The sequence below is a fragment of the Schistocerca cancellata genome, chromosome 2, assembly GCF_023864275.1.
Source record: "Schistocerca cancellata isolate TAMUIC-IGC-003103 chromosome 2, iqSchCanc2.1, whole genome shotgun sequence".
Classification (NCBI taxonomy): Eukaryota; Metazoa; Arthropoda; class Insecta; order Orthoptera; family Acrididae; genus Schistocerca; species Schistocerca cancellata.
This window is the reverse complement of record NC_064627.1, coordinates 1,050,176,448-1,050,196,541: the sequence shown is the minus strand read 5'-3', so window position 1 is coordinate 1,050,196,541 and position 20,094 is coordinate 1,050,176,448. Positions and strand designations below refer to the sequence as shown.

The following is a 20,094-nucleotide window of genomic DNA, read 5'->3' as shown; positions in this document are numbered from 1 at the left end:
GCCTAGAACACAGTGTTGTTGCAACAAGACGAAGTTTTCAACGGAGGTTTAATGTAACCAAAGGACCGAAAAGCGATACAATAAAGGATCTGTTTGAAAAATTTCAACGGACTGGGAACGTGACGGATGAACGTGCTGGAAAGGTAGGGCGACCGTGTACGGCAACCACAGAGGGCAACGCGCAGCTAGTGCAGCAGGTGATCCAACAGCGGCCTCGGGTTTCCGTTCGCCGTGTTGCAGCTGCGGTCCAAATGACGCCAACGTCCATGTATCGTCTCATGCGCCAGAGTTTACACCTCTATCCATACAAAATTCAAACGCGGCAACCCCTCAGCGCCGCTACCATTGCTGCACGAGACACATTCGCTAACGATATAGTGCACAGGATTGATGACGGCGATATGCATGTGGGCAGCATTTGGTTTACTGGCGAAGCTTATTTTTACCTGGACGGCTTCGTCAATAAACAGAACTGGCGCATATGGGGAACCGAAAAGCCCCATGTTGCAGTCCCATCGTCCCTGCATCCTCAAAAAGTACTGGTCTGGGCCGCCATTTCTTCCAAAGGAATCATTGTCCCATTTTTCAGATCCGAAACGATTACTGCATCACGCTATCTGGACATTCTTCGTGAATTTGTGGCGGTACAAACTGCCTTAGACGACACTGCGAACACCTCGTGGTTTATGCAAGATGGTGCCCGGCCACATCGCACGGCCGACGTCTTTAATTTCCTGAATGAATATTTCGATGATTGTGTGATTGCTTTGGGCTATCCGAAACATACAGGAGGCGGCGTGGATTGGCCTCCCTATTCGCCAGACATGAACCCCTGTGACTTCTTTCTGTGGGGACACTTGAAAGACCAAGTGTACCGCCAGAATCCAGAAACAATTGAACAGCTGAAGCAGTACATCTCATCTGCATGTGAAGCCATTCCGCCAGACACGTTGTCAAAGGTTTCGGGTAATTTCATTCAGAGACTACGCCATATTATTGCTACGCATGGTGGATATGTGGAAAATATCGTACTAGAGAGTTTCCCAGACCGCAGCGCCATCTGTTGTTGAAAATTGTAAGTACTGTAATTTCGAAAGTTTGTCTGCCTGAAAATGTACTGTTGTTCCAAGCATATTGCAACAAACGGTGTATTTCTATCGCTGCTCGTTAGTTTTTATTGCCGTTTCAAATATACAGGTCATTTTTGAAACACCCTGTATATATCATTTTCATCTTTTTATTAAATGTATCATTCGGCTGAAGAGTGGCAGATTGTGACGCTGCCAGCCCTCCCTTGCCCAAATGGGGCAGGGGCATGAAATCAAACTTAAAAAGAAAATAAAGGATACGACATCCACTCGCAGACAGATGGGCGAGGCGTACGAGCGGCACCGCCGCCTGGCCCCGCGGCTGACGCTGCTGCTCGTGGGCTACGTGACGACCATCTTCTTCCTGTGGGCGGCCCTCCCGCTCGTCCTACGGGGCGCTTCCGCCCAGCGGCTACTGCCCTTCAGCCAGATCCGCGGGCTCGACGCCGGCCCTCTGCCGCTCTACGAGCTCGCCTACGGCGTCGAGTTCGCGTCCACCTTCTACTGGATCTACATCAGCGTCGGCCTCGACTGCTTCTTCGCCAGCATCATGACGCACGTCACGGCCCAGTTCAGACTGCTCAACTGGCGTCTGTCTAGCCTGGGGAGGGACCACCAGAGCGACGGCCGTCCCGAAATCACCGACGGGCCCGTAGCCTCGTGCGAAGCGCACCAGCCGCAAAAGACGGCCGCTACAGACCGTGTCGGGTACACGACACTGGTAAACTGTATCCGCACTCATCAACAGATTTTAAAGTAAGTACTCAACAACATTCACTGGGCCGGCCTGAGTGGCCGAGCGGTTCTAGGCGCTACAGTCTGGAACCGCGCGTCCGCTACGGTCGCAGGTGCGAATCCTGCCTCGGGCATGGATGTGTTGAAACGTCCCTTTTTGAAGAATTGTATACGAGACTGTGCTTAACCTGACACACAATATTTTTAGCGCAACGCAATCTGACTTTCAAATATCCTTACAAAAGAATAGCCCTGACTAACATTAACCTATACCTTTCAGAAATCACTTACCTCACCAAAAATCTTCGTTACTCGAACTACTGCAAAACAGCGAGCGCCACTACTGCCAGCTAAATAAAAGATTCAAACTACGGAAGGCACTAACTACTGATAGGCATAGTTAGCAAATGAAAGATTTTACTAGAGAACAAACAATGTATTTACCTTAATAGTGTTGAAAAACCATAATATACATGTTCATGACATCCAGTCTTACAAATTTCCAAACTCCGCCATCTCTCTCCCCATATCCACCACTGCTGGCGGCTCACCTCCAACTGCGCAATGCTATGCGCTGTTAACATCCAGCTGCCCAACACTACAATAGCCAACAACAATGCAAACCAGCCACAGACTGCACACAGCACAGCCAGTAATTTTCATACAGAGCGCTATGTGGCGTTACCAATAAAAAACCTATACAGTCTACTTACATAGCCCCCATGCTTCCCACAAAAATTTTTACAAATTGTTTTGGGCACTGGCCAATAATGATTTGATAAAATTTTTCATAATTACAATAACAAAGAAATCAAATGCACACACTTATCGATACAATGTTGGTCAAAAGCTAAAATTTTCTCACAGTCCATAAAGATAGTCCTGATCATTCATCATAATAGTAATTACAGTTTTTTTTCACAAAGTCTCATTAGTAAAAGAAATTGCACACAGAAGTAGTGGATTTCCATGCAGTCTTGAAGAAGTAGTGTTGTCCTTCCAACGGAAAGACAGTGCTGACTCTTGACATGCAGACAGGTAATGGGCCACAACAGAGCAAACCCACAGCAGAGTCAGTCGAAGTTTTGAAGAAGATTGGTAGGTAGGTCATCACAGAGCAGACCCACTGTAGTCCCGGTAGGGATTACGGTATTGGTGGGCCACCAAAGATGCAGACCCACTATAGTCCTTGTAGAGATAATGGTATTGGTGGGCCATCAAACGTGCAGACCCACTGTAGTCCTTGTAGAGATGGCCAGCAGCCATCTGTTGCGACTGTGCAGGTGCACAATCACCATCGAAGAGTCTTGCGGAGAATATAGCAAGTCCATAAACCACCACTTGTCCACTCACAAAAAATTTGTTTGAAATGTCCTTAGAACCAGCAATGCTGTTATCCAGTCCCTTGCTGAATTATTGACACACGTGCAAACACTAACAGTCCCTACTTCTCACATATTGTCCATATACTATGACCAACAGAAGTTAGTTAGGTTTAAGTAGTTCTAAGTTCTAGGGGACTGATGACCTCAGATGTTAAGTCCCATACTGCTCAGAGCCATTTAAATCATTTGAACATTCAGTGGTATGACTATAGCCAATTAAAACAGGGCCGGCCACGCCGTGCCAAATTACGCGTGCAACGTATCCGGGCCGTGGGCTGGCCAAACCACGGCCCGTCACTAGGCTTTTCTCGGTCCCTCCCGAAAGTACACGGCACTGCGCGACATTTCGCTTAACATTGCAGTGCGACATTTTTCGGTCTGCACAACTCTCTTCACATCGGCAGAATCGTGATGTCAGCTCTGTTTCGCTGTTTGTTCTTGATATGGAGGACGTTCACAGGTCCAGTGGCTGTCTGCACAAAAAGGGGCAGTCTAGCGATCTATCGTCATCAGCTTTTAAAAATGAGTGGGAAAGACACAAGAGAGAGATGAGTATTTTAGATATTCAGGGTGTTTCCGTAAGAGCGGCCAAAAATTTGACAGGACACAGAGGGTGTCTCACTGAACAGTTTGAGACAGGGAACCTGGGGTCGGATAACCCAGCTTAAGGAGATAATAGGAATTAAATCACAGTACTGAGTACTTTTTTTACATTAGTTAACTGAAAATTTCATCATTGACAAAATGAACGTACCATTTGTGCAAATTGTGCTGAAACCGACGACCATAAACCTCAATGCAAGTATGATAGCGGCGAATGAGATTCTGACGAATCTTGACAAATATTCATGGTGTGTTTTGAATCACTTAACAGGCAGCTACAATTCTGGCGATTAATTTCATCTCCGTCTCCACTGGGGTCTCATACACAAGTGACTTTAGATATACCCACAGGAAATACTCAAGGGGATTCAGGTCAGTTGACATCGCAGGTCCCCTCCCCTTCCAATCCAGCGACCAGGAAATACTATACCGCTAACGCTCCATCGTATTGCACTGTAAGTCTCTGTAGAGCACTGAGTAATGGGTCTGTCGTTGACTCATAGCAAGTTCTGTCATGGGACAGTGTAAATACGATACAACAGAGCCACCTTATGGACAAGTAAAGTAAACAAAACCTGCATCATAACTTTCTGATAATCAGGTTAGTCTTCCTTGTTCCCTTACAGGAAATAAAGAAAGTACATGTAAACAAACAACGTGTTAGTTGTAAATACGCTGGAAAACAATAATGCTAGACAAAGCGGTAGAAGTTCACCTCCGTACATCATATATGCTCTTTCATTCAAAATGTCTTTCTTGGCATATAAATCAGAGATTCTAGCATTAAATACCTGGTAATGCAGCTTCTTTCTAAGGACTCGCATTTTATGGCAGGGTTTACCTATGAAACCATCAATAAAACTTGGGGAGAGATTGAGCACTGTACACTGTTGAATACAGTGAATAGCCATGCTTGCCTTAGCTATTTTCAGAATAACATCTAAGTATCTACTTGCTGCATATGACACCTTGGCTGGTACGAATTTAAGAACCTTCAACATCGCATCGCGTCAGCAATCGTTGGTTAACATATTAAAAAACTAAAAACCCGCCTCGATTGCGAAAAAACCACCTAGTGTTAAGTGTTAGCCCAGTTTTCGGCGTAGATAACTACACCTTCTTCAGAACAACAATAAAACCCACAAGTGCTTAAGAAGACCTTTGTCAATGATTAAAAGAACATCATAGCTACATATTTATAAACGAAAAAGAAAAGGAAAACACAAACAGTACATATTGTTGTGGGTTGGCAGGAGAGCCAACACCAGGTTAGTAGAGGAAGCCGAAAGGCACGCGTTTTAGCTCACGCAGGCTGGCGTGAGGTCTGGAACAGGACAAGGAAATTAGACTTTAGAAAAAACGGACGTAGCTGGTGGAATACTTAACTTTAATCCATAAATGGTGAACGTTGCTCTTGACTGTACATTATTCACAATATCAATAGTAACTGAACATGGCGCCTTGCTAGGTCGTAGCAAATGACGTAGCTGAAGGCTATGCTAACTATCGTCTCGGCAAATGAGAGCGTATTTTGTCAGTGAACCATCGCTAGCAAAGTCGGTTGTACCACTGGGCGAGTGCTAGGAAGTCTCTCTAGACCTGCCGTGTGGCGGCGCTCGGTCTGCAATCACTGATAGTGGCGACACGCGGGTCCGACGTAGACTAACAGACCGCGGCCGATTTAAAGGCTACCACCTAGCAAGTGTGGATGTGCATGGATAGCGGGTCAGGCTTCTAAGTGAGCGACCGTTTGTAGCTGCAGTTTATGGCGGGTCATGGCCCATCGAACATAGCGCAATGTGAGGTGGAGCGTACACCATTAAGTAAAGTAGTGGTTTTGACTTTGTACATATGTACTGTTTTTGTTTTCCTTTTCTGTTTCGTTTATAAATATATAGCTATGGTGTTCTTTTAATCATTTATAAAGGTCTTCTTAGGCACATGTGGGTTTTATTGTTGTTCTGAAGAAGGTGTAGTTATCTACGCCGAAACCTGGGTTAACACTTAACACTAGGTGCTTGTTTCGCAATCGAGGCGGGTTTATAGTTTTTTAATATATTAACCAACGAATGCTGACTCGCTGCGATGTTGATGTTTGCAACATGTCCCACAGATTTTGTGTGGGGTCGAGGCAGATGATTTTGCAGGCCAGTCGAGATGTAATAGGGTGGGGAAGTGTTCAGACAACCAATTACAGCTCTATGAATTTTATGAATGTGTGGTGTCGGTTTTCACGGACGTGTCCGAAAGAACAGACACCATGCATACGTATAGTTCATACGCCTAGCTAGGCAATGGATGCACCTTCTTCAGTGCCGATGTACGAGTACGTCCCATTTCCTGTGGGAATCTCAGAGTAGTGAACATGAAGTCAATGGACACTGACTGCGGATGGGTTGCGCTCCGTTGAAGCGTGCCGAGATAGTCCGTGCAGTTGCGATAACCTTGTGTCGTAGATGGTTCAGTGGTTAAGGCACCTGCCCAGTAAGCAGGAGATCCCGGGTTCGAATCCCGATTCGATACACGTTTTCAGTCGTCCGCGTAATGTCCCACCACAGCTAACAGCAGTGATCCCCTTCAGTTTACACCGATGACTTTCTCTGCTGTCGTCTCTAAGCGCCTGTTTGAGCAGTGACCGACTCCAAATGTCCATTACATGCAGTTCCCGTCGCAATGTTCTCTTGCTAACAGATGGGAATGGACCTTCATACACTGCCGGCAGCAATTCATATTGGGTTTGGAAGCAATTGTGATTCACAGTACGTGAAACGCGTCTCCGGCACCTTTCAGTTAGGAGCTTACTCCGACCGCAGTTCTAACGTAGTGTTTCGTAGCCACGTGTTTTATACCACTGCCTGAAGTCACGTTTAACAGCCCGCCGCGAAACACCAACAAATCCAGCAACTTCACAGAACGTATCGCCACGGGCAGGGCCAAACACGATTGTCCCTTTCTCCTACTCTGTCACGTCTCCTTACAATTTACCCATGTTTCTGTGTGATGTTCTCTTGAAACATAAATGACTCACTGATCGCTACTGCCTTATAAGAGAGGCAGTGCTCGCACGTTTAAGCACGTGACTCGATTGTTGCGCCGTATGTAAAGGCTTAAATGTTGATCTCTGTTGGTTGGTTGATTCGGGGGAGCGGACCAAACAGCGAGGTCATCGATGGCAACGGGTTAGGGAAGGATGGAGAAGAAAGTCGGCCGTGTTCTTTCAAAGGAAACATTCCAGCACATGTCTGAAGTGATTTAGGGTAATTACGGAAAACCTAAATCGGGATGGCTGGACGCAGGTTTGAACCGTCGTCCTCCCAAATGCTAATCCAGTGTGCTAACCATTGCGCCACCTCGCTCGGCGATTGATTTGTGTGAGCTCACTGGGGTACTAGCTTTTTGTATGGTGAGCTTATGTTAGATGGAAAGTAGGAAGTCTGAAAACGCGCTCCGACATACCTTACTTCATGATTTTTTTAAATCGTCGTGTGATGTCGCTAAACTACAGTAAAAATAATTGGGAAGCTTACGACAGTGCTGTAAAAATATTGGTGTTTTGGGGTTGAGAAATCTTAAACTAAGAAATTTGATGTAATAGTTGTTCTTAAGTACAAAACTTTTGGTAGTTCCTTTCTTTATGGTAGAACCTGTTTTTGGGCACGTTTCAGAACAACTGTTTCTTTCTTATTTGCGTTCTGTTGTGGCGGTTCGTGTAGTTCTAATAACAATGCTAATCATAATATTTGTGTTGTTATCACCAAGTCGACATTGAATGCTTCGCTTTCATGCATACGTGTTTTTTTTACAGTTTCGTGCGGCATCTCCAGGAGGCAATGAGTGCAGTTGTGCTGATACAGTTCGCATCGAGTGTGACCGTGGCTTGTATGACTTTATGCATATCTACTTTCGTAAGTACGAATTTATATTGCTGCAGTTGCTAATATTGTTCAGAACTCCGAAGTATTGTGTTTCTATGAATAAATCTCAGAAGGGGGGGGGGGATGGAGGGAGGAAGGAAGGTGTTTATAATAGAGCGAGCATGTAAGTCTATCTGTGAGCAATACCAGACTGAACTCTCCCGGGTGAAACACAAGATAGCGTAATACGTTAACGTAGAAAGTCGTCTCGCACACCACACACTATTGTTCGATCAATTCTTGAGTACTATTCGTCGGTATGGGATATCTACCAGGCTGGATACAGAGGATGTAAAGAACAGCAGCACGCCATATCATGGGCTTTCTGTCAGATTTCCGAAGACGCTGCAACATTTCTTATGTATTCAATCTATTTTCAGGGGCGTGCACAGACATACATAAATACTTGTTCCATAGGTCATGAATACGACATTTCGTGATGATGCGGAACGTGTCACTTTAACATAATTTTTCTTTACATAAAATAATTTTTTTAGAGTTACTATTTCATATCTAAAAATTCCGCTGTTGAGTAGAAGGAGTTGTCATTCAGAAATCCTTTTAACTTGTTTTTAAATGTTGTTTTGCTATCTGTCAGACCTTGAATGCTATTTGGCAAATGACCAAAGATTTTTGTGGCAGCATAATTCACACTTTTCTCTGCCAAAGCCAGATTTAACCCAGAATAGAGAAGATCATCCTTTCTTCTAGTGTTGTCGCTATGCACTTCGCTGTTATTTTTGAATTGGGATATGTTATTAATAAAAGATTTCATAAGTGAATATATTATTGCGAAGGTATTGTGCATATCCCGAGTTCCTTAAATAAATTGTTTCCCCTTAACGAACCCAGATCTAGGTATTGTAATTTCCATATTAATTCTGTACTGCTTTCAATTTAGGTTCGTAATCGGTCGGCTGGAATGTTGTGTACGGAGCATCGAGTTTCTTATTCCGTTGTTTTCAAGTCATTGTAATGTGTTTTGTGTGTCTAAATTTAATTTAAGATTGGTTTTACGGTGCTCTCAATTGTTGATAATTTTTTCAGAATCCGGACACAGGCAGCGCAATGAAGGCTGCTGTCTACTTGCCAATACCCGCCATTCAGGTCTACCTCTACTGCTGGTTCGCCCACGACATCATGGAACAGGTATCTCACAGTGATTTGTTTTCTCTTACAAAAAAAAAAAAGGGTTCAAATGGCTCTGAGCACTATGGGACTTAACTTCTGAGGCCATCAGTCCCCTAGAACTTAGAACTACTTAAACCTAACTAACCTAAGGATATAACACATTCATGCCCGATGCAGGATTCGAACCTGTGACCGTAGCGGTCGCGTGGTTCCAGGCTGTAGCGTCTAGAACCGCTCAGCCACTCCGGCCGGCTTTCTCTTACAGAGTGTCTGCTTATGCACAGCCGCAAACAGTACTCACACACAAAGCGAACTGGTAATGATTTATACAACACGCAATTAAGAAGTATTGCACATAAAACTTCGCACAGAATCTTTACACACAAGCGGATCAAAACAGAAAATGTGCCTGTATTTGTAAAATACTAGCTTAGCGTCCGCTGCTTTGCTTGCGTAGACCGTATGATCTGCATAGATATTTTTGTTTTTCTTTAATCGAATTTATATGCTGTTCACAAATTGCAACATCTTCCAAACATTTCACGCTAATTAAGGCCTTTGAAGCATGGTCTTTTCCGAATGTACTTCTGGACAAAATGCGATTGTGGTAGCTGGAATACAATGTTTTTCTTAATCGTGCCTTTTGCGTTCTTGCTGTGATATTTCCGTAGAAACTTTCAGCCCCAAATACATACTTCCAACCAAAAAGTGAAATAACAAATTTCACAGAATTATCTTCAAAATTGTTTTAATATAACGAAACAGTCTCTTAAAAATACGTATTTCTAACCGAGAAGTGAAATACTAACATTCAGAGAATTTGCTTCAAAAATGAAACGCGTATTTTTTAATTTTTAACAGAGAAACCAAATACAAATTTTCATAGTTTTAGCTTTGAAAATGCTTTCATAACGAAATAATTTCGTAAAACTTTTCATCCCGTGTTTCACTCCCTTATAGGGCTGAACTTCCAAAAACACTGCAACGAGATATTTTTCATTTCTAACCGAGAAGTCAAATACCAATTTTCGTAGATGTAGCCTTAAAATGCTTTAGAACTTCCTTAACACTGATTTATTTTCAAATAAAGAACTTTAATCCACTGTTTAACCCCCTTAGTGGTTGCATTCCGAAATATTCTGAAACACGTATTTTTTTGAAACACCAACATTCCTAGTTCTAGCTTCAAGGGGCCTTAATAGCGAGATCTTTTCAAAAAACCTTTCATTCCCTGTTTCATCCCCCCCCCCCCCTAGGAGTGGAATTTGAACAAGTCCTTTTCAAATGATGTCTACAGTATAAGATCCACACCCTATCCAAATTTCAGGTTTCTGTTCTTAGCGGTTTGAACTGGATGATGACGAATCAAGTAATCAGCCTTGCTCTATTTCTCCGCGTTAGGGGGTGAATTTCCTAGAACGGGTAACACGTATTTTTTCTCATTTCTAACCAAGAAGCCAAATACCAGTTTTCTTGTATTTAGCTTTAAAAATGGTTTCACAATGAAATATTTTCATAAAAAATTACGCCTCCTATTTCAAGTCCTTATGGACTGAATTTCCAAAAAGAATGAAATGCCCGTCTTTTTACTTCTAACAGAGAAACCGAATACAAATTTTCATGGATTTAGTTTAACAAATGCTTGCATGAGTTCCATAAAAACTTTCAACCCCTATTTCACCCCCATAGAGGTTGAATTTTCAAAAACAGTGAAACACGATTTTTTAAAATTTCTAACCGGGAAGCCAACTTTAAATTTTCGTAGATTTAGCTTTACATATGCTCTCATAATGAAATATTTCATAAAACATTTCATCCTCTATTTCACCCCCTTAGGGGTTGGATTTCCGGAATCTCAGGAACTTCCATTTTTATCTGTAACCGAGAAGTCAAATACCAATTTTCATAGACATAGCTTTAAAAATATTATAGCAGTACTTTATGGCTCTGAGCACTATGGGACTTAACATCTGTGGTCATCAGTCCCCTAGAACTTAGAACTACTTAAACCTAACTAACCTAAGGACATCACACACATCCATGCCCGAGGCAGGATTCGAACCTGCGACCGTAGCAGTCCCGCGGTTCCGGACTGAGCGCCTAGAACCGCTAGACCACCGCGGCCGGCAGCAGTACTTTAATAGTTGTTTATTTAAAAACCTTTAACCCGCTGTTTCTCCCCCATTTCCGAAAATGCCGAAACACGTTTTTATTTATTTGTGACCGAAGAACCAAATACCAATTTTCGTAGGTCAAGCTTCAAAAATGCCTTAAGAGCGACATTTTTCAAAAAATCTTTCATCTCTTGTTTCACTCCCGTAGAGGTGGAATTTCGAGAAATACCTTCTTAAGCGACTACTGCATTGTAAGATCAGCACCCTCCCCAAATTCCGAGATTTTGTCGTTAGTTGCTTGGGCCGGGCGATAATAATCAGTCAGGACACTGTCTTTCATACATGTACAGATAATTCATTCCAAGAAAGAAACATAGGTTTTATTTGCTGTGCTTTAGAAGCTGTGGAGTATGGCGTAAGAACTGAACTACAACCCGGATCTGGATAATGCAATGTCAGAAATGCACAACAAAATGCCACTTCGTAATACTGAGCATGAGTTCACTTAAGTAGTGGCAAGAAACAACTTTTGAGACTTCCGCCTCACGGTTTTTTAGCCCAGTCTTCAGAGAGATCTGAGAGAAAGCTAAATAATTAGATTACTTCTTTTACACAGGTACGACCTGCGCTTTCTTCCAGCTACTGGACACAGTTGTTTTATTTGAGGGACCTACAGTAGAGTGTAGTTAAGAGAGGGGCTAATCCAGCAGCAAATTGGGTACAAAATCTGACAGGGATTCTATCAGACCCTGAGGTCTTGTTAAATTTTAGCGATTTCAGCTGTTTCTCAATACCACTGACACTAATATCTATTTCACTCATACACTCCTGGAAATTGAAATAAGAACACCGTGAATTCATTGTCCCAGGAAGGGGAAACTTTATTGACACATTCCTGGGGTCAGATACATCACATGATCACACTGACAGAACCACAGGCACATAGACACAGGCAACAGAGCATGCACAATGTCGGCACTAGTACAGTGTATATCCACCTTTCGCAGCAATGCAGGCTGCTATTCTCCCATGGAGACGATCGTAGAGATGCTGGATGTAGTCCTGTGGAACGGCTTGCCATGCCATTTCCACCTGGCGCCTCAGTTGGACCAGCGTTCGTGCCGGACGTGCAGACCGCGTGAGACGACGCTTCATCCAGTCCCAAACATGCTCAATGGGGAACAGATCCGGAGATCTTGCTGGCCAGGGTAGTTGACTTACACCTTCTAGAGCACGTTGGGTGGCACGCGATACATGCGGACGTGCATTGTCCTGTTGGAACAGCAAGTTCCCTTGCCGGTCTAGGAATGGTAGAACGATGGGTTCGATGACGGTTTGGATGTACCGTGCAGTATTCAGTGTCCCCTCGACGATCACCAGTGGTGTACGGCCAATGTAGGAGATCGCTCCCCACACCATGATGCCGGGTGTTGGCCCCGTGTGCCTCGGTCGTATGCAGTCCTGATTGTGGCGCTCACCTGCACGGCGCCAAACACGCATACGACCATCATTGGCACCAAGGCAGAAGCGACTCTCATCGCTGAAGACGACACGTCTCCATTCGTCCCTCCATTCACGCCTGTCGCGACACCACTGGAGGCGGGCTGCACGATGTAGGGGCGTGACCGGAAGACGGCCCAACGGTGTGCGGGACCGTAGCCCAGCTTCATGGAGACGGTTGCGAATGGTCCTCGCCGGTACCCGAGGAGCAACAGTGTCCCTAATTTGCTGGGAAGTGGCGGTGCGGTCCCCTACGGCACTGCGTAGGATCCTACGGTCTCGGCGTGCATCCGTGCGTCGCTGCGGTCCGGTCCCAGGTCGACGGGCACGTGCACCTTCCGCCGACCACTGGCGACAACATCGATGTACTGTGGAGACCTCACGCCCCACGTGTTGAGCAATTCGGCGGTACGTCCACCCGGCCTCCCGCATGCCCACTATACGCCCTCGCTCAAAGTCCGTCAACTGCACATACGGTTCACGTCCACGCTGTCGCGGCATGCTACCAGTGTTAAAGACTGCGATGGAGCTCCGTATGCCACGGCAAACTGGCTGACACTGACGGCGGCGGTGCACAAATGCTGCGCATCTAGCGCCATTCGACGGCCAACACCGCAGTTCCTGGTGTGTCCGCTGTGCCGTGCGTGTGATCATTGCTTGTACAGCCCTCTCGCAGTGTCCGGAGCAAGTATGGTGGGTCTGACACACCGGTGTCAATGTGTTCTTTTTTCCATTTTCAGGAGTGTATTTACAGAGGTACAAGATTAAGTTGAGGCAATACTCCTGGGTTTTTCTTTGTAAAGGAATATTTGAAAAACAGAGTAAAGCGTTTTACTCTTAATTTCAGCTCGTGCTTTGTGGATGTGTGACTGGACACTTTCTATAGTGCCACTAACAGCCTTCACATATGAACAGAATTTCTTTGGGGTTTTGTGAAGGATCACTTTACATTATTCTGCTATGGTAGTCATTGAAGGCATCACACATTGGTCTCCTGACAGCCAAACGCGTCGCATTCAGCATTTATCTATAGTCCTAGGCTTCCTTTTAAATTTGTTATGCAGTAATATCTGTTTCTTTAGAAGTTCCTTTACAGTTACTGTATATCATGGAGTTTCCCTCCTATTATGAGCTTGCAATGTGCGCGTGACACAGTACTCGTTAAAGCATGTACTATGGTAGATGAGCGGGGTTCACCTTATGAGAAAGGATTTTTGTATAGATATCGACCGCGTGTACCTGAATGGTGGCAAATCAGACTTACGCCCACTCTGTAATAACAATGATCCGTCAAGCAAGTTCGAAATGCAATTACACGCCAGGATGGACCAAAAGCAACACTGAAGATGCTACCAATTGATAATAATACGGTCGCCAGCGTAATTAGGCGTTAACTGAGTTTCTTCCCTGTACAAGTTGGTATATATTCATGCAAAACAACAAGTTGTAACACTGCATAATGTAGTAGAATTTTAGAACCAAAAAATCTATTGAACTGATAGTTTTACGTTCAGTATAGATATGGAAAAACCATGAATACATAACACTACACTATAATGTGTACTACAAAACTTTATACTGTCTATTAATCTAATTAAAATCTGGAATAGGTTACCCTAGAAATATCACTTTCGTGCCACACACAAAATGTCAATTTTGATAAAGATAAAACACATAAATTTTGTCTTTTATATTGACTTTGACTTTTACTGGTCAAACCAATTTAGAACACTTCAGAATTCAAATGAATAAAGGGGGGGGGGGGGCTGAAGCTGTTATGCTGAAGCTGTTATGATCACTGTATGAAAAAAATGATTACTGAATTTATTATGCGTTCAAGATTTCCAGTATATAAATTACTACTCTTTTCATCTTATTTACTGCTCCTTTAAATTCCTTTATATCTGCATCGAAATAATTAAACTTCATTACTATATCAATATTAAAGTTATCTTTCAACTTCGTTAGACTTTCGTTATTCATTTACTGGTTCATTAACGAAACATTTCTTTAAACACCATTCTAACGTAGCTAGTTCTGCAAATAATTATTATTAAGACAAATTTTAATTTTCATTTTTGGACACTCGGACTGCACAACATTTGGAAAGGACCCTGTCTAGGTTAGTTGTGAGGATAATTAAATGATGGGAAAGTTCTGGTAAAATTTAGGTTATTATTGCACAGTTCACTATCTGATCCTTACGAATACAGTACTAGAAGTTTCAACCTGGTTGTATCGATGCGGCGGTTGACGGGCGGCGAGATGACGAGGCACAGAGCACACATACAACCACAGCTATGGCTCTTGATGTATCGGCACTTTAATTCTTCTTAGTGTCGCAATACTTTTCCATTTAGTGCCTATGGAATTTTGCCATACTGTGTGGGCGTTGGAACGGCATACCCGAGGCTCAGTGAAGCTATGTCTTCCAGGAGAGCCTCCTCGCTCCAGAAGATGTTGCTCAAACCAGTGCCAAACTCCAACTACTACTGCTGAGCCCGTTGTGCCGTGCAGTGCCCGCGCACATTTTCCCGCGCTCGCCTGCCATCCACCTTTTACCGCTCCCTTACAGACAGGGTATTCACCCGAGGTTTTGCACTCTACACGTCCGAACACATTGCCTACGTATGGACCAGACGCACAGTTACAATTTTAAACATCTTACAACAGTTTCAACATTTGTTACATTTCAATTCTATTACAATATTACTTGACATTTGACACAAACGTTAATATTCACATTGAAACTTGTTTACAGTTTTCTTAACACAATGGCATGAAACAAAAAAAATGAAATAAGAACATCAACTACACAAATGTATCGAAAAATCAGAAGAAAAAATTATTTATACACTCCTGGAAATGGAAAAAAGAACACATTGACACCGGTGTGTCAGACCCACCATACTTGCTCCGGACACTGCGAGAGGGCTGTACAAGCAATGATCACACGCACGGCACAGCGGACACACCAGGAACCGCGGTGTTGGCCGTCGAATGGCGCTAGCTGCGCAGCATTTGTGCACCGCCGCCGTCAGTGTCAGCCAGTTTGCCGTGGCATACGGAGCTCCATCGCAGTCTTTAACACTGGTAGCATGCCGCGACAGCGTGGACGTGAACCGTATGTGCAGTTGACGGACTTTGAGCGAGGGCGTATAGTGGGCATGCGGGAGGCCGGGTGGACGTACCGCCGAATTGCTCAACACGTGGGGCGTGAGGTCTCCACAGTACATCGATGTTGTCGCCAGTGGTCGGCGGAAGGTGCACGTGCCCGTCGACCTGGGACCGGACCGCAGCGACGCACGGATGCACGCCAAGACCGTAGGATCCTACGCAGTGCCGTAGGGGACCGCACCGCCACTTCCCACCAAATTAGGGACACTGTTGCTCCTGGGGTATCGGCGAGGACCATTCGCAACCGTCTCCATGAAGCTGGGCTACGGTCCCGCACACCGTTAGGCCGTCTTCCGCTCACGCCCCAACATCGTGCAGCCCGCCTCCAGTGGTGTCGCGACAGGCGTGAATGGAGGGACGAATGGAGACGTGTCGTCTTCAGCGATGAGAGTCGCTTCTGCCTTGGTGCCAATGATGGTCGTATGCGTGTTTGGCGCCGTGCAGGTGAGCGCCGCAATCAGGACTGCATACGACCGAGGCACACAGGGCCAACACCCGGCATCATGGTGTGGGGAGCGATCTCCTACACTGGCCGTACACCACTGGTGATCGTCGAGGGGACACTGAATAGTGCACGGTACATCCAAACCGTCATCGAACCCATCGTTCTACCATTCCTAGACCGGCAAGGGAACTTGCTGTTCCAACAGGACAATGCACGTCCGCATGTATCCCGTGCCACCCAACGTGTTCTAGAAGGTGTAAGTCAACTACCCTGGCCAGCAAGATCTCCGGATCTGTCCCCCATTGAGCATGTTTGGGACTGGATGAAGCGTCGTCTCACGCGGTCTTCACGTCCAGCACGAACGCTGGTCCAACTGAGGCGCCAGGTGGAAATGGCATGGCAAGCCGTTCCACAGGACTACATCCAGCATCTCTACGATCGTCTCCATGGGAGAATAGCAGCCTGCATTGCTGCGAAAGGTGGATATACACTGTACTAGTGCCGACATTGTGCATGCTCTGTTGCCTGTGTCTATGTGCCTGTGGTTCTGTCAGTGTGATCATGTGATGTATCTGACCCCAGGAATGTGTCAATAAAGTTTCCCCTTCCTGGGACAATGAATTCACGGTGTTCTTATTTCAATTTCCAGGAGTGTATGTACAATAGTACAGTGTCGTTGTTGTTACAAGCTGAACTATTGGATACATAACTATCCAATGCATGGTCAAGTAGTCTTTTGAACTTGAGGCATAGTTCGCCTTCCAGCTCTTGTCTTGAGCTAAACAATTAAACGTCACAAGTTCCTCAGTGACACATGACACTACCGCTTCTCTGTCTACTGTACATGTAAATCTTGCTGCTTGTTTCAGTTACTCTTTGCAGCTTGGTATTCATTGCTGCTATAACTGTCTCATGGTCATTGATACCAGTTTCGATGTGGACTTCCCCAAAGAGGTCAGGTCTGTTTGTTGCTGTTAGACCCGCAACTCCATCATGCTGCCTCCGTTGCTTTGCTGTACGAACTCCTGCTCTGCCTCGTGCGGCAGGCTTCCCTGTTAGGTGTACGTTGGCTGTCGTGACTTCTGGCCGGTCTTCATACTAGCGCCAATCTGCCGAGGCTCCGCGTGGCTTCCTTGTGGTGGCGCTTGGTCACAAATCGTTCTGGATACGGCGCCAACAGCAGACGGGATTCAAAACACATAAACGGAACACAAACGAGCAGGGAATCATTCTGGCCACGAAGAGGACCGCAAGTGGGGAACTCGGCTGACGTTAAGTGACTTCGACGAAGAGCTAGTGTGTTGTGCCCGGCACGTGGGAAAGAGCATCTCGAAAACGAAGAAGCTTGTCGGCTGTTTGTGTGCTGCTGTCGTGAGCATCTATGGATAGTGATGGAAGGATGGTAAAACTAGGGGTGCATGACAAGGTGTTGGACGTCCACGTCTCATCACACAAAGTGGAGTTTGGAGGCTTGCCGGCTCTGTAAAGCAGGATTGGTGAAGGTCTGTGGAAGATCTAACGACAATGTACGATAATGGTGTCGGATCACATATTTTGAAGTTAACTTTTCAGAGAACATCACTGAAGACGGGCCTCCGCAGCAGGAGATTCGTAACTGTTCCGATATTGACCCAACGACGTCGTTAATTCTGATCGCGTTGCTGACGGAATGATCAACATTGGACCGTGGATCAACGGAGATGCGTCGCCTGGCCTCAGGAATAACCTTTATTGCTACACTAAGTCGATGGTAGTATTTGGAAACGCCGTCATTCAGAAAAACACGTATCGCGCCACCGACGCACGTCCGTGCGGGCAGTGCTATGCTACGGGAGATAGTCACATGGCTTTGCATGAGATCTGTGGTAGTAATCGAAAGTACCGAGACAGCTGTGGACTACGTGAAGCAGGCCGGTGTGGTACAGTAATTGAAATGCTTATTTTTATTTTATTTGAGTTATTTGGATGAGTTATAATTCCAATTTTTGTTTGAAATTTATAAGTTTATTAATATAATAAAATAATTTAAATTGTTCACTTTTTTACTAGTATATATTTTAGACCATAGCGATATCTTCTGTCCTGTTAGCTCGGTTGCATTTATGCTTGTTATTGAAAATCGTTATTTGTGGAAGTTTCGTTTAGTACGAGTTACGAATAGCACAGAATCAAAAGTACTCTCTGGTTCAGCTTCTTTATTTATGGATTTTAATATGTGCAGTTACTGAAGTGTTACGATTTTACATCTGAGACTGATTGGTTTGAAATACTAGACTGTACTTACTACAATTTTCAAGTCAGTCTCAATTCAACAGCAGTTAAACAATTTTCATAAGAAGTTAACTTCCGATCGCAGCATAGAGCGACCGGCTGACTGTCATGTACATGAGGAATTTCACCGCCTACATTGCAACAACCTATCTGACTTTCAGCGTGTAATCTGACTTGAAAACTTAATTACGACGAATATAAGGTGTCAAGACATTTATTTCGACTATAAATGCTTGAAATTAATTCTAATTAAAAACAAATAGTGTTTTTTCACCGAATTAGACTGAGCTTGCTTAGTAACAGAGCTTATGAATAAACAATTTACGACGATATCAAGCTACGTTACGTCCGCTATTATTGTTTCAAGAGATTTTAATGAAGTTTGTGACTCGTCCTCCCAGCTTTAAATAAAAATAAAGTGGACACTACTCTGGAGATCGAAGACATCGTCACCCGCCAACTTAATAAAATAAAGCTTAGCACCTACGAAAGAGTACAAAAAGGAGAAGAAGCTATATTCTGTTGAAGGTATAGGTTTTTAATCAGCCTTCTATTCCTCCAGCCGACACCATTCTTCCTTAGAATCTATTCCACTGTACTCTATCAAAACCTTCCTCCAGTCTTTCAGTGTATCTCTCACCTGTAATTCTCATCAGTTCAATTGCATCTAATATACCTTTCCCGCTGGCCGTTGTGGCCGAGCGGTTCTAGGCGCTACAATCTGGAACCGCGCGACCGCTACGGTCGCAGGTTCGAATCCTACCTCGGGCAAGGATATGTGTGATGTCCTTACGTTAGTTAGGTTTAAGTAGCTCTAAGTTCTAGGGCACTGATGACCTCAGAAGTTAAGTCCCATAGTGCTCAGAGCCATTTCGAACTATTTTGACTACGTGAACAATATTGCGGACCATCTGCATTCTTTCATGTTCCATGTCTTATCTGGCGGCGGAGCCATCTTCCAGCTGGATAACTGCTGTGTCCCAAGGCCACATACCAGTACTATGGCTGATCTGTCTAGTGAAAGAAAGCACTATAAATTCCACATAGCCTGAGAAGATAAAGAGGGGCACCAGTTTTTTTTGAAAAATCACTTTTTAGTCTGTCTGCGTATTTAAGATATTGGTTTGTGTGTACAGGTGCAACATTGTAATGTTACGGTAGTTCCGTTGGGGTAGGTTTGATTTTCGCGGACATTATGAGGATAAGGGGTGATCGAAGTCACAGCTTTCTCTTTATTTCCCGCGAGATTTAAATGACTGGATATTTAGTGGAGGAGAGGCAGTGGTGTTAACAGCCTGATCAACAGAGTTTGCGCCAATGTGTAGGATTATATTCCAGATCACTCTGTAGTGTTCCATAGAGTGAAAAGAAGAGGCATTAAGTGGAAGAACGTGTGTAGCTTATCGTGAAAAAGTATTAATAAACTGTATGTGCTATGCACAAAGAAAATAAGAATATTAATGTTAATGTTTTTGAAACATGTGATCTCCAATACAGGTTTTGCTAATGCTCTAAAGCAACTTCACAAATGGAAGTAAATAATAATCATACAAAATTTGTGGCAATTACAAATTTGCGTCTGCAGTAAATAAATCTTTATGGCAAGTTTTATGGTAAGCTTCAAAATCATTATTTTTCACTGTTCATGAATACACACAATTGGCGCACATGTCTTTTATATCGGAACAGTTGACGAAAATTGAAAAACTTAAGTTCTGAAACTGGTCGCAG

At 44.3% G+C, this 20,094-nt stretch overlaps 1 protein-coding gene across 1 annotated transcript in view; it reads left to right on the top strand.

Moving 5' to 3' along the window:
* The first annotated feature begins 1,368 nt into the window (after nucleotides 1-1,368).
* LOC126160923 (uncharacterized) overlaps nucleotides 1,369-20,094 on the top strand; it is a 53,113-nt gene continuing 34,387 nt past the window's right edge. Inside the window, exons 1-3 of the mRNA XM_049916939.1 lie at nucleotides 1,369-1,844; nucleotides 7,617-7,716; nucleotides 8,773-8,874. Coding sequence (XP_049772896.1) covers nucleotides 1,369-1,844; nucleotides 7,617-7,716; nucleotides 8,773-8,874 — 678 coding nt within the window. The remainder of the gene's footprint in view (nucleotides 1,845-7,616; nucleotides 7,717-8,772; nucleotides 8,875-20,094) is intronic.